Source organism: Balearica regulorum, chromosome 22, assembly GCF_011004875.1.
Source record: "Balearica regulorum gibbericeps isolate bBalReg1 chromosome 22, bBalReg1.pri, whole genome shotgun sequence".
NCBI lineage: Eukaryota > Metazoa > Chordata > Aves > Gruiformes > Gruidae > Balearica > Balearica regulorum.
The window spans coordinates 7837630-7852225 of NC_046205.1; the positions used below are offsets into that span (position 1 = coordinate 7837630).

At 53.3% G+C, this 14596-nt stretch overlaps 1 protein-coding gene across 27 annotated transcripts in view; it reads left to right on the plus strand.

The window, feature by feature from the left end:
• MACF1 (microtubule actin crosslinking factor 1) overlaps nt 1-14596 on the plus strand; it is a 143686-nt gene that overhangs the window by 66182 nt on the left and 62908 nt on the right. For 16 of the 27 annotated variants that reach the window (XM_075774248.1, XM_075774254.1, XM_075774251.1 and 13 more), the window contains 13 exons: nt 162-5426; nt 5938-6087; nt 6476-6691; nt 6791-6940; nt 7746-7979; nt 9411-9560; nt 9654-9887; nt 10462-10689; nt 11088-11609; nt 11957-12133; nt 12629-12755; nt 13075-13283; nt 13656-13973. In XM_075774248.1, the coding sequence (XP_075630363.1) occupies nt 162-5426; nt 5938-6087; nt 6476-6691; nt 6791-6940; nt 7746-7979; nt 9411-9560; nt 9654-9887; nt 10462-10689; nt 11088-11609; nt 11957-12133; nt 12629-12755; nt 13075-13283; nt 13656-13973 (7980 nt within the window). The remainder of the gene's footprint in view (nt 1-161; nt 5427-5937; nt 6088-6475; nt 6692-6790; nt 6941-7745; nt 7980-9410; nt 9561-9653; nt 9888-10461; nt 10690-11087; nt 11610-11956; nt 12134-12628; nt 12756-13074; nt 13284-13655; nt 13974-14596) is intronic. The other 11 variants (XM_075774249.1, XM_075774253.1, XM_075774270.1 and 8 more) reach the window with 4 other exon arrangements.

The window sequence follows — 14596 nt, forward strand, 5'->3', positions numbered from 1 at the left end:
GCCTTTGGAGTTGCATTTCAAACACTTCGGGACTCACTTTCTAGTCTATTTAGGGTTTTTAAACTTTTATTGGAGACTGAGACCTCCCTGGAATTCATGTAATCCAAGTGCTGGAAATGCTCGATTTTGATTTAATTCTTTCCCTTTTCTTTCTGTTCTAGGGCAGCGAAGCAGTAGCAGGAGTGATCGACCTTGGCACGGTAGAAATATTCCCTGTCTTTGGTGCCATGCAGAGAGGTCTTATAGATCAGGACACTGGCCTCGTCCTCTTGGAGGCCCAGGTTATCACATCTGACTTAGTTGTTCCAGAGACCAATGAGAAACTCTCCTTGGACAAAGGTCTGGCAAGAAATATCATCGATCTCAGGACGTTCCAGGTGCTGCAGGAATTGAAGGATGCTCTCCACCGGGTGGAAGAAGTCAGACGTGAAGGGAGGCAGCTCCTACCTGTCGTTGCTGCGATAGAAGAGGGGAGGATCAGTGAGAGCATTGGGCTAAAGATTCTTGAAGCTGAGCTCATCACTGGGGGCTTTAAAGTCCATCAGGGCAGAATCAGCATGGAGACAGCGATGCAAGAAAGGCTCCTTACCCCCCAGCTTTATTCCAGACTTCTGTCTCACCTGGAGGGTAGCAAAGATTTGATTGACCCCAACACCGCTGAGAAAATCAGTCTGTTCGAGCTCATGTACCGGTGCATCATCCACCATGAGACTGGACTGAGGCTGCTCCCGGTCAAGCAGCTGGCAGGCGGGGTGGTGAGCTTGAAATCGGGCAAAAAAGTCAACATCTTCCGTGCCATCCAGGAAGGGCTGATAGACAGGCAGGTAATGATCAGGTTGCTGGAAGCCCAACTCTTTGCTGGTGGCATTGTTGACCCCAGGACAGGGCATAGGCTGACTGTGGACGAGGCCGTGAGACACAATTTAATTGACCAGGATTTAGCATGCAGACTTCTTATCCGGCAGCTTCAGACAGGTGGCATCATCGATACCATCACGGGAAAGAGACTGACAGTTGATGAAGCTGTGGGGAAAGAGTTGGTAGCGCCAAGGATTGCATTGGTGGTCCTGGAATCCCTGTGGTCCTTCATGGGGCTCCTGTGGCCAGAGACGGGGGAGATTGTCCCAGTTGCAGATGCTTTAGAGCAAGGAATTCTGTCTACGGAGCTGGTTTACAAGATTCTCAGCAAGAGGCAACTCATTAAGGCTGTCTTTATACCAGAAACCACTGAGGTGGTGTCCTGGAAGAAAGCAGTTGAACATGGCATCTTGGAGAGAGATGTGGCGAAGAAGCTGAAATCAACAGTCATACCTGATGTCATGGCCAGTGTGCAGCTTGCTGGCTCTCCAAGCAGAAGCAGGCATGGCCAGAGCCCTTCTGGAAGGAGTCCCACAGGTCACAAAGAGCAAAGTGACCCTATGCTAAGGAGTGATGATGACAGGCTGATGTTCCACTTGATGACCCACAGCTACATCAACATCCATGATGGCCAGAAGCTACTCTTAGTAGATGGAGAATTGAACAATCTCACTAAAGCCCTCATCCAAACCCAGGAAAATGGGTCCTGTGCACACCTGGTGGAAGGGAGTGAAGGCTTTGAGGAGATAAAGGCAAATGCAGCTCTCGAAAGAGAGCCTTGCAATGGCTTGGCTTCGCAGCAGCTTGAGTTTCCATTTGCTCCTTCAGAAGAACAAAGCGAAAAGGTCCTGCCACCCAGAACTGCTTTGGAGAATGGGGAGGTGGTGATGGGACTTGAAAGCCTCCTGGTGGAGGATGCAGAAGATATCCTGCTTGTGGAGGAACAAGAGCAGATTTATACCAAACAGGCCACCATCAAGAGTGAAACTGATGCTGAATTTGGAAGAGAGCACGTAGCTTCTACAAGCAAGGACAAACATCGGGTAAAATTATCAATGCCAGGACGTGCCAGCGACCTCGGTAGTGGATTCAGAGAAAGAGAGGAAGTGATGATTGAGGCAGAAGAAGAGTTTAAGCCTACTACAGTAGATGGAGTGGGAAGTATTGAAGATCAGAGGAGCGCATCGCAAAGTGGGACAGTTGTTGTGAAAAGTGAAATCTGCATATCGATGGACGTTTCAGAAAGTAGAGATAGACTGGAAATCATGGCAGAGAGGTCTCAGGGTGTGGAGGAACTTGAACTAGAGGCAGAAGATGTTAGAGAGATTCATTTGCTAAATGAGGAAGCAATTGAGAGTGGCATGCTGGGAGGAGAAGATGTTGTGCTCCCTAAAAGTGGAGAGACAGAGCAAACAGAGAGGCAAAGTGAAAACATTGGAAGTATATTGGAAGTGGAACAAGGAGAAGGGGAAGAAGTATTAGGTGATGAGAACGTTGATGAGACTTCCCTGTCAGCCCCTGCAGAGCAGGAAGCAGAGGACACTTTGGAAACGCTCTTAACGGAGCTCCAAAGTGGTGGCATAATCCATGAGCAGACAGGCAAGACTCTTCTTCTGAATGAAGCAGTAGCCTGTGGAGCGGTGCCCAGCCACACAGCTGTGAAACTAATGGAGAAAATGAAGATGTTCAGTGGCTTCTTTGACTCACAAACATGTGAATCATTAACCATCAAGGATGTCATTGAAGAAGGTCTGATGGATGAGAAGCTTCTCCAGAAGGTACTCGCATCTGACAAAGCGATAAGTGGCGTTCTTGACCCAGGCAATAACTTTGTCTACTCTATCAAGGATGCCGCTGCCGTTGGCCTTCTGGACAAGGAAACGGCAATGAGGATCTTGGAAGGGCAAGTGGTTACTGGAGGGATCGTTGATTTGAAACGTGGCAAAAAAATATCGGTCACTTTGGCTTCAAATCTGGGCCTCATAGAGCCAACAAGTCAGAAAGAGCTGGTCAAGCTGGAGAAGGCTTGCAAAGGGAAAGGCACTGATGAGGTGACCAGGCAGAAGCTCATTAGCTTACAAGCAGAGACCAGTGGAATTGTGGATCCTAAAACCAAGCAGCCTTTGAGTGTTGCACAGTCTGTTGAAAAAGGGCTCCTGAAAAAGGAAAAAGCTTTTCAGCTCTTGACCAAGCAGATTGCTGACGGAGGAATCATCCATCATGTGTCTGGTATGAGGCTTTCTGTAAACAATGCAATGAAACATGGTTTGATCGATCAAGATTTATGTAACGAACTGACAAAAGCTGAAAGTATGTGCCTGCAGGACTATGTTCATCCTGTTACAAAGGAGAAACTGCCCTTGCCCCAGGCAGTGTCGTTAGGGCTCGTTAGTCCAGACTTCCAGAGGAAAGTGCAAGAAATCCAGGCTGGGAGTGGAAGCATTTTTGATCCTGCTTCTGGCCAGAGAATGGCACTCTGTCAAGCGGTACGGGAGGGCTTGCTGCCCAAGCAGGTCGTGGAGAAGGTCCTGTCATCTTCAGAAATGCAAGAAGGAATTGTAGATCCCGAGAGCTGCATGATTGTCCCCTACTCGGAGTTCATAAAGAAGTGTAAAATTGACATTGAATCTGGCCAGAGGTATCTGGAGATCCATCCCTTCAGAGCCATCAAGGATGAGGTGACGGGGAACAAGCTGACGTGTGCCGAGGCGGTGAAGCTGGGGAAGGTAGACCTTGTGCCCGCTCTGCGGTTGCTGCAGGCTCAGGCTGACAGTGGGGGGGTCGTGGAGGGGACTGTCAGCAAGAGGCTCTCCCTGAGGGCTGCAGTGGAGCGAGGGCTGCTGGATGAGGAGATGGCCAAACTCATCGCCACCAACCAGATGAGGACCGGGGGAATTGTTGATGCTAGCGGTGGGAAAAGATTGAGTTTAAAGGAAGCTGTTGAAAAAGAACTGATTAGCCAAAAATTAGCTGCCACTCTTCAGGAGGCAGAAATATCTGAAAGCAAATATGGTTCTGAGGTCTGCAAAGTAGATAAACACCACCTTTTCCAGGAAAAAAAGGAAAAATTATCTCCAAAAGAGGAAGATGTCATCGTCTCTACCAGTGCTGCTAAGAAGTCTGATGGTGCTGAGCACAAAGCTGGAGCCGAAACCGTGAGCTACGACATGGCTGGAGGTGCCGCCGCTGCTGCCGAGAGATGCCCAGCGACACCGACAGAAGGGAAATCAAAACCTCAAGAAACTTCCGAGCACGGTGTAACGCATCATCCCCGAGAAAAGGTTGAACTGATTCCAGAGTACGCCTCGGTGTTAGGCACAGCATCTCTCTCTGAAGAGACGGTGGCAGTAAGGGCTGTGGAAGAAGGGACTGCAAAAAGCAGCTTCCAGGTGAGAGCAGCTTGGGGGAAGGAATCGAGGAGAGTAGTAGTAGATCGAGGGACAGAGACAGGGGAGGGATTGGAGAAAGAGCAGTTGTTCTTGGACACGGAGGCGCTTTGCAGTGCGGAGGATGGTGAGGAGAGGAGGAAGAGGAGAGGGTTTGTAAGTGCAGAGGGACTTGTGGCCGGTGAAGAAGGTGCAGTGGTGGCTTCTGAGCAAGGAGAGCGAGCGGGCAGCCCGGACCAGGTAACACCGGCTGCCCCGAGGGGATCTGTTCCTGCAGAGTCTGCAGAACCCCCTGAGGTTATCATCCCTATGAAGCCTGCAGGAGACAAGCTTGCAGATAAGAAAACTGTCAAGCACATGGAAGAAAAAACCCCAAGACTGGGTGCAGAAGATCCAGTTGATCAAGAAAAAACGAGTGAATCTGAGCTAAAAGCTACCCAAAAACAGAAAAGCAAGAAGAAAAAAGCAAAGCAGACTGGTATCCCAGGAGACAGCACTCAGCTGGAGAAATCTTCTGCAGAAAAGCAGTCCCTTCCTCTTCTGATTTCCAAAGAAATTCCAAGGAAGGAGAAGGAGGAAGAGGACTTAGTCTCAAGCACACCAGAACCAAAACATGAAACCACCACCAAGATTACTGCCAGGTTGGCAAGAGATGCAGCCAAGCGAAAGCACACAGAGAGCAACAGGGATGAAAAAGAAAAGCTAATTTCTGAGAAGGATAAAGAAAACCTCGCTGGTGGTCAGGTGTTCCCTGTCCCACCAGGACAAGGGGAAGCTCGAGAGGTGATGAAAGGTGGGATCAGAAATTATCACGATTCCTCGGTGGCATTTAGCCCGGAGGAGGGGATGACACAGGAAAACACCAAGGTGGAAACCACCAGTGATATGTCCAGTGCAGCCCCTGCCGCAGGCGAACTGCCCGATGAATTAATTATCAGAGAGGAACCCAGAGAGGTGCAGGAAACCTCTGCAGTCCTTGAGCTTGGAGAAGAGACACAGCGAGAGCAAAGAGTGGAGATGAGCACAGGCCAAGGAGATGCCCCTGTCCCCCCAAAATCCCAAGGAGAAGCACCCCAGGAGAGGAGCAGGCAGCCAGGTCCTGGCGATCGGGGCTTGTTCTTACCTGTGATAGTGGAGGGGGAGCTGCTGGAAACCTCGAGGGAATCCATGAGACCAGCCCAGGTAAATTGATGCTTTTTGCTATTTCACCCTTTTTTTTTTCTTTTTTTTTTTTTTAAACGATCTATTTGTGTGTGTTTGATGTTAAATCTGTCTTAGGTCCTCAGCACAGAGGACAGCCAGAACATGAGAAGTAGATTTTTGAGCTTGATGTTGCAGTATCAGCTGCAATGGATTTGGCAGAGGACCCACTGACGTATGACTGAAAATACTCAAGGCTTAGTTGTGGCTTCTTTTTGCTAGAGCATTACTTCTGAATGACTAATAAGTAGGACTCTTTTTTGGCACTTTTACTGTAACACCAGAGATCTCTTGCCATTTATAAGCTTATGTTGGAAAAAGAGCCACGTTTTATTTTTCCTGTAGTAAATCTTGCAGATAAGGCTAGCGAGTGGAAAGTCCCTGAAATGGAATGTTATTAACAGATTTCTTCTTTGAAAAAAGAATAATATATAATCTTTTGTTTTCTTTTCTGTCTAAATCTGAGGGTTTGTTTTACTGCTTGATTCTGTAGATCATGTTCAGCAAGAAGATGTGTCTGGAGCACGATGAGAAGCTGATATCCTATCTCTCCATGCTCCGAGATATCGAGATGAGAATCAAGCGGGTCCAACCAGCAGAGCAAAATTTGGCAGCCCTGCATGACCTGCTGCAGCAGGCGGAGGTGAGCCAGGCTTGGCCAGGCTTGGCCTGCGTTAGGCAGGACAGAGCTCGTCCCTCCTCTCCCCTGCTTCTGGGAGCCAGCTGGGGAGGTTAGTCTCAGGTTTAACAGGCATTTATATGCAAACCTCATCCCTCCCAGCTCTGGCACTGCCTCTGGCTCACCTTCTTCTCCCTGCTTAGACAGTAACCTAAGCTTGGCTGAAGTGAATTTTACAGCCTGGAGAAAGACAAGCGAGTGCTGGCAGCTGAGCGGGGCTGGAGGATGGGAATGAATCTTCTAGGAGATAGACGCAGTGTTTGGAGCTGGGTCTCCAAAATCTTTCCTCAGTTTTGGCAGCGGGAAGATGAAGTCACTGTATCTTAGACATAACGATGCTGTCTTGCCTCAGGCCCTGGGCGCTGAGCTGCAGGAGCTGAGCTTCCCAGTGAATCAGGAGTTGGACGCCGTGAAGTGGATTGTGGCCAACCCCCCTGAAGAAGTCCCTGAGCAATTACTGAAGGCTTTGGAGAAGGATGCCAAGAACCTCCAGAAGTCTCTGAGCTCTGCGAGTGATGTCCTGGAGTCCCGGATGCAAAACCTTCGCGGGGCGGCAGAAACCGAAAAGGTAGAGCTGGCAACTGTCCCCGCTGCCCCCCGAGCATCCCAACTTGCCTTCCCTGGAGTGCTCTGCTCCTTCTTTAAATGATGCGTTTCTCTTTTTAAGGCTAAAATCCTGGCACATCACGAGACTCTCCAGGGCAAACTCCAGGATCTGCTGAGCTGGGTCTCTGGCACCGCAGAGTCGCTGGACGGCAGCGATTACCACCACGCGACTGATGCGAACAGCTTGAGTCGCTGCCTGCAACACTACAAGGTAACCATGGCAATGCCCCTAATCCTTCTGGCTGATGAAGTTGCTGTCCTCTGCGCGGAGGAGAAGCTTTTAATCCTGCTTCCCTCCTGGAGCCTACCAAGGGTTTGCCCTTATCCTGTGTTGCAGGAGGAGCAACAATATCGGTTTTGCTCCAAAGTCATTTGTTTCCACCATACACGAACAATCTGCTTTGGCTGTTTGGGGAACGTGCTCAAATGCAGGTGTGTGGTGGGGGCTGAGCACCGGGGAGGGATTCCCGTCAGGCTGTTGAAGAGAGAGCTGCTTCCTCCATCACACCTGACCTGGTCTTCATCAACTGTATGAGAAGCCCAGGCTCCCCTCCACATTTATTCATCTTCCAGCTATAGCTTTCAAGATTTGGTCAGTTCAGCATCTTCTGTTTGCTGGTAGCACCTTGGCATTGAAGTCAGGGGATCAAAGGCTTCGAGAGCCAGTGGCAGCACACGGAGTCACCGTGGACCGGAGGGGGCTGCTGGCAGCTCCAGGTCATCTTCAGACCCAAGGGCAGCCCTACACGTGTGGTCCAAGCAACCTCCTTGCGAGGTGCTGGACGCCTGGTGCAGAGGAGCGTTGGAAAATTGCTGCAGTGCAACACCGTCCCCTCGACGCTGAGTGTGCTTTTGGGAGCGTTGTGGGGTTTCTGGAATATGTCGTTGTGCTGACAAAGCACTTTTTTCTGGGTGCACGCTGCTGCCTGTCCACGTGTCCCATCTGAAGCTGGCCGTGCAGGAAAGCCCTGGCTGAAGAATCATTTTGCCTGACAGCTCTTTTCTCTCCCGTTCAGGAGCTGAAAGAGCCCCTCGCTGACACCAAGTCTCATCTCGACGCCACTGCCTTTGACATCCAGTTCCTTATCTCTGAGCACGCCCAGGACCTGACCCCTCAGCAGAGCAGGCAGCTGCTGAGGCTGCTCAACGAGCTGCAGAAGGCTTTCCGGGACCTGTCGGAGCGCGTGACGACTCGGGTGGAGGTCCTGCAGGTCTGTCTCCAGCAAGTGGAGCAGACGGATCAGGTGAAGGTTGTGAGACATCTGCTTCCTGGCCGCAGTTTGCTCGCTGAAGCGCTTCCCGGCCACAAGAACGTGCGCTGAGACACTTCGTATCTGGGATTTCATGTGCATGCCACTCACAGTTTGACTTCTCATTGCACATCATGAGCTTCCTCTAAAGTCTGTCTTCTTCCTACCACGTAACTCCCAGGCAGAAAATCGCTTTCCTCCCAAAAGACGGAGCTCTGCCGAGATGTGGGTAGCACAGCCGGGCAGTCCTCTGCTAGTCATCGAGATGCTTTGGGCTGGGTGGAATAAACCCTGGTCTCTGTAACCCCACCAGAAAATCCCCGTGCAGAGGGGCCACCACAGACGCCTGGCAGTTCTAATGTCTTATTTCCACTGCACAAGTCAGGTATTGCTGTCCCAGATGTCTCAAGGCAGCGGGCAGCTGCAAAAGCAAGTCCTCAGGTCTCTGCTGCCATTGCTGCAGCACCCGTCACTGCATGGATCCTCTTATTCAAGCCAGGATTAATGTGGTTTTTATTAACAGTTGCTCTCTGTAACTCTTGCCTGTCCTTTCTGGAGTGTGTGTGTATATTAACCAGTTTGCTTTGCTTTTTCAGATTGAGTGTGCGCCCATCCTAACCCAAGAAGAACTCGCTTTGCAGCTGAAGAGCTCTTAAGAAGGCTCTTTCAATTTGCTTCTGTTGTTTATCTTATGACTGGGAGAAACAAGCACAGTGTTTTGCACAAGTTTGTACATCACCTTGCTGAAATGCCCAGTGAAACTCAAACCCCTTTATCTCCCCTAGGAAAGGGGAACAGGAACGTTGCAGGGACTCTCAGGTCACATCATGCTCAATTGCTCAAACAGGCGCTTCTGTATTGTGCTCTGGCAGCAAAACGGAGGAGCTGGATCAGCCACAGAAATGCTTTCTCTCTCCCGGGCTCCCTCTCCCACCCCAGGATCAAAAAACCAGCCTCCTTGGGTTGTTTGGGGCTCCGCAGTGGTGCTACCTGACCTCAGGTTGTTGTCACCTCTCATTAGATGAGTTTCTGCTGCCGTTTTAATGTTTCTGAGGTTGAATGAAAAAGGCACAGAAACTTCTGGTTGAGCTCTGCCGAGAGAGGAGTGCAGGTCCTGGAGCGTGGCTCCACGTGGAGCTGAACGGGCTTCTCAAAGAGCAGATTGAGAGAACCCTGCTCAAACGGCGGCAAACGTGCAGTGAGCAGCTCCTGCTCGGCAGGGACTCGGCACCTCAGCCCCGTTCCCACAGCGTGCGAGCCTGAGAGGGAGAGGAAGCACGTGGAGAGCTGCCAAAGCCGCTTTCTGTGCTGCATCCTCATCTTCAGGAGATGCTCCAGCTGTAACCTCTTGCCTTGCTTTTCAGCGACATGCGTGACCGGAGGTGCAGCACCAGCACTAACTGTCCCCTGTCCCCTTCCCTCTGCCCGCAGACGCTGCAGGAGCAGCAGGCAGCCCGGGCGCAGAGCCTGGCCGAGCTGAGCCGCTGGCTGTGCCAGGCGGAGGACACGCTGGCCGAGCAGCAGAGAGCAGCCAGCGAAGGGGACCTGTCCGCCTTGCAGCAGAGGCAAAGCGATGTTAAGGTCAGTGCTTTAGAAAAAAAACAGGGATCAGAAGGCAGAGAGACTCGGCGCTGCCTCGGGAGCGTGTAGAGCCTTACGGCATCGTCTGTCTAGGAGCTGCAGAGGAACATGCACACCCGAGCCGCCTCCTTCGCCAGCGTCCTGAAAGGCACAGAGGAGTTTTTGGAGGAGAACAAGGCGAAGATGGAGCCTGGGGAGCTGGCAGCACTGCAGGAGAAGCTCCAGCATGCCAAGGAGCAGTACCGGTCCCTGCAGGAGAGGACGGAGATGGCCCAGAAGGAGCTGGAGAGCGCTGTGACTGCTGCAGTGCAGCAGGAGACTGAAAAGGTAACACGCGGGGAGCTGCAGCCCCCCGGGCTCTGCTTGAGGTGGACTATGAGGTCCGGTCAGCACAGTCGGATTCATTCGGGGTCCTGGCAGTCGTCTGGGTGATGCAGCATAAAGCAATTTGTTCCTTCCTGTCTGTCCCCCCGCGTGAGGTGTCCCCCCCGCCAGGCATTTCTCTCGTGAAATGCCTTGAGAGTTGCAGCCACAGCTGAGCTGGTTGTGGAGGAAGCGAGGAGTAAAAGGCGCCTTGCGCTGCCTTTGGACCAACCTTCAATGGGAGCGGGAGCGTGTGATGCCCGCACCGGTGTGCGTGGAGTTGCAGTCCTTCGGGGTGGGTTGTATCAGGGTTAGAAATGCAGCGTAGCAGAGGGGCTGAGTTTATTCACAGCTTCTTCCCCCCTTTCAGAGACCCACAAAGTGTTTTGGAGGTCTGTGAGTGTCTCAGATGTTTGCTGTGGCTGGAAAACTGTTCAGGATTTTTCCTTCTGTTGATTTTTGTCTCCCTCCACCATGCAACCGTTTGCTGAACATGCATAAACTGGGCCAGTCTTATCTGGAGCCTTTGTGCCTTCAGGTGAAAGCTGCCAAAGAGCTGGAAGAGAACAGCAATAAGATCGATTCCCTTTTGAACTGGGTGGCATCACTGGAGCAGAAGGGAGGGCTCCTGGAGTACAGAGTGCACCCCATCGAGCAAGCGCCGGGGGCGCAAGCGGGGACAGGCACTCAGGACGTCCCCGACAGCTGCGTCGTGGGAGCAGACAGCGCTGCCGGGAGCCTGGATGAGCAATACGAGAGGCTGAAGGTCAGGACCGACACCTCATCCCTCTCAAAGCTTTCTGCACTGACCCTGCCTCCAGCTGCTGGGAGCAGGATGGGGTGTGAGATGGGTCTGGCAGGGAGGAACACGTCTTCAGGGTGATTTTCCATACCAGAGATTGGGAAGTCCCTGCCTGGCTTCCTGGAGGACACACACACTGTGGTGGTGGGTGGGTGCCGCAGCACGGTGCAATCAGGGTAACGAGAGAAGCTTCGTGGTCAGAAAAGGGGTCACTTCTGTGGGAGTTCCAGCCTTGGGGTGTTCCCCCACCTTGCTAGTGCTGCAGGAGGGTGCGGGGGCTCAGTCACACGCGTGGCCTCGCTGCACCCGCCGGGTGCTGGTGGGCAGAGACCCTTGGTCGCAAGCATCACCTTTGCTCTCAGGCCCAGCACCAGGAGCTGCTGTCCCAGCAGCAGGACGTCATCCTGGCCACGCAGTCGGCGCAGGCTTTCCTGGACAAGCATGGCCACAGCCTGGCTGGGGAGGAGCGGGACCGGCTCCAGGGCCGGCTGGCAGAGCTGAAGGACCAGTACGCGGCTTCCTTCTCGCAGTCGGAGACGCGGCTGAAGCAAGTGCAAGTCCTGCGGGACGAGCTGCAGAAGTTCTTGCGGGATCACGGGGAGTTTGAGGCTTGGCTGAAGCAAGCAGAGCAGGATCTGGAGGGGATGTACAAGGGCGACAGCGACCCCGCGGCCCTCCGGCAGCTGCTCCTGCGGCAGGGGAGCTTCTCGGAAGATGTGATCTCCCACAAAGGCGACCTGCGGTTCGTTACCATGTCGGGGCAGAAGGTGCTGGATGCAGAGGGAGCTGCCGGGGACGCAGGGTCCCAGCTGCTGGCGTCCGGGAGCGTGGTCAAGAGCAAGCTGGAGGATGCGACGCAGAGATACACCACGTTGCACTCCAAGGTACGAGGAGGGCTTTGCAACGCTGGGAGTTGAACCCCGGGTGCTGTTTTCTTCCTGCGCATGTTGAACAAGCAGGGCTGGCAGAGAGATGTTTCTCTCAAGTGTCTGGCTGGACTTCTAGCACATTTGTAGATTGTAGGACAAGAATTGTCTTCTTCAGGGCTTGGGTAGGAGTAACACCCCCTGTCTTGGTGTCAGTCTGCATGTTGCCTCCTGTAATTCCTTTACCACATGTGGCAAGATTGGTTTTTTTAGTTGTTTTTTCTTTCTTGCTGATTCCTGTGCGTATTCCAGCGGTGCCCAGGTTTCTCTGTGCTTGTCTGCATCCTCTCGTTGCTCCTTTGCAGTGCACCAAGCTGGGCTCCCACCTGAACACCTTGCTGGATCACTACCAGCAGTTCCAGGAGGTGGCAGAGTCTCTCAGGACGTGGCTGCAGGAGAGCGAAGCTGCCATTGGGAAACTGCTCTCGGAGACGGTTTCTTCAGATCCAGCTGTTCTGCAAGAGCAGCTCGCCAGCGCTAAGGTACGGGGTCCTTGGCTGATCTCCTGGGGGAGCGTTGGAGCCTGTGTGGGAATTTGGCTGCTGCTCTGAGAAGTCAGCAGCGGGGAAGAGACTCCATCCATTCGCTCTTTTTTTGCTGGTTGAGTGCAGAGATGTGCCTGCAGGCTCAGCAGGTCCCAGCGCTGCAGATCAGGTAGAGCCAGACTCTTGTGAGAGGCGCTCAGACGCGGGGCTGCAGTCACAGACTGCCGCAGGGGACATCCCAGCGGGACATGAGGGGACATTCCTCCCCCATGAGGGTGGCTGGGTACTGGGACAGCCCAGACCCTCTGATCCAGCTCTGAAGTCAGCCCTGCTCGCGGCGTGGGGTCAGACCTTCCAACCTACGTTATTATTTTTCTTAATGGTTCTGTGATTAAGTGAACAGGATCCCTCAGGAGGGTTTAAACGGAGCACCGAGCTCCCCGCAGGTGAAGGTCTGACCCACCGGTGACTTTGCCCTGTCTCGTGTCAAAGCAGCAGCTGCAGGGAGACCTCGCTGAGCAGCAGGTGCCGGTGGAGAAGCTCCAGAAAGCGGCTCGGTCTCTGCTGGACGTACAAGGGGAGCCGGCCCCAGACCACAGGCACGTCCAGGAAACAACAGGTACAGAGCAAAGCAGCGCCTGCATTAGCAGGGATGGATGGGGAGAGCGCGAAAACCAGCCAGGGAGGGAGGAAAGGTGAAGGCTCCCACTTTTGGGGAAGGTGGGGCAAAGGCACAGAGCAACACGTCCTCAGGGTTTGCGTTTGCACATGGGGAGGGCTGTGATCCAGTTTGGCTGTTTGTGTTGGGGTCCCTCTCTCACCGCCGAGTTCGGGGATGGGAATTCGTCATCAGTGGGAGTTTGGCAGGAGCCACACGTGGTCCTTGCAAGCGAGAAGCTCTTTTTGCCGCTGATTCTCCTTTGCACTGAACTCTGCAGATGCCATCGTGAGCCGCTTCCAGAGCCTCTCCCAGCGGATGGCCGAGCGCTTGGACCTGCTGCAGAAATCCATCACCCAGTCGCAGAGCGTCCAGGAGAGCCTGGAGAGCCTCCTCCAGTCAGTGGCTCAGATCGAGAAGAGCCTGGAGGGAGAGCAGCCGGCAGCGCTCTCCTCCACCTCTATCCAGGACTCACTTGCCACGAGTGCGGTAAGGCTGGTCCCTGAGCTCCCCCGCCTCAAACGCGGCTGTCTGCAGGACCTGAGTCATGCAGGGAGTTGCTGGGGCTTAGCTACAGTATTCTGAAAGCACAAAAAGCCCTAAAAAGCGCTATGAGCAGAACCTTTACTTAATTTCTTTAAGCCAGGGCACAGACCTGTTGAAAGTCTCTCTTCTGCTGACAAGCAGGGCTTAGATAGCAGGCACCGGGGAAAGGCAGAGCAGGTTGGGGAGATCAGAAAGGAAGGGAAAACCAGGATAGAAAACTACTCTTGCCTGACTATTCTTTTCTAAGGGCAGCCAATTCCCTTTTGCTCAATAGCCTTCCTAAAATGGCATCCTTTCTGTGTGTGCTTACCACAGAAGCTGAAGCAGGACATCGCCAGGCAGAAGAGCTGCCTGGAAGCCACCCGTGAGATGGTGACGCGGTTCATGGAGGCGGCAGACAGCCCCACGGCCTCTGCCCTGCAGGGCAAGCTGGCAGAGGTGATGGAGCATTTCGGCAGGCTGTGCCGGCAGCAGCGGGAGAGGGAGGACGCGCTGAAGGGCCTCCTCCCAAAGGTCGAGCAGTATGAGCAGCTCTCGGAGAAGTTGCAGCAGTTCACGGAGAGCAGAGCGCGGATGTTGGCATCCGGGAACCAGCCGGACCGGGACATCGCTCACTTCTCCCAGCACATCCAGGTGAGATGCAGGGGGAGAAGACTCCACCTGTGTTGGGGTTTTAGGGCAGGGCCGTTTTGCAATGGGCAAACACTGGTTTGCCCAAACCTGGTTCACTCCCAGGTTGGCTGGATCTGCAGGACCTGTGCTGGCTCTTTGTCTGGGGAAGAGAGCGTGGCAGGGACCAGCTGAGGCTGTTTTCCAGCAGTGAGAGAAGGGAATGGCATTTCCCTGGAGCCAGGCTCGTTTTCGGAAGGGATCTCTAGCCAGGCTCTTAGAGGCCAGTCCAAATATAGCAAGGTTTTAGCAATTAAAGACTCCATGGGGTTAATACAGCGAAACACCCGAGTGTTGGCAGTAAGTGCAGTGCAGGATGTGACAAAGCCCTCGGAGATGCCGTGGATCCCGGTGGCCGCTCATGGCTGCACAGGATTCCTTCCTCTGGCTTCCTACAAGTGCTCTGCTACAGGTGGTGGTTTGACCACAGCCTCAGAAATGCTCTAAGTTGGTGTAAAACCAGACACTTGTGCTGTGGGGGAGTTGATTTGGCTTGGTCTATAGTGCCCCCCGTCCCATTCACTGCACAGCCTTACACCAGCGCCGGGGAAGGTGGGACTTGTACCCACCAGCTGCTTGAAGTATTT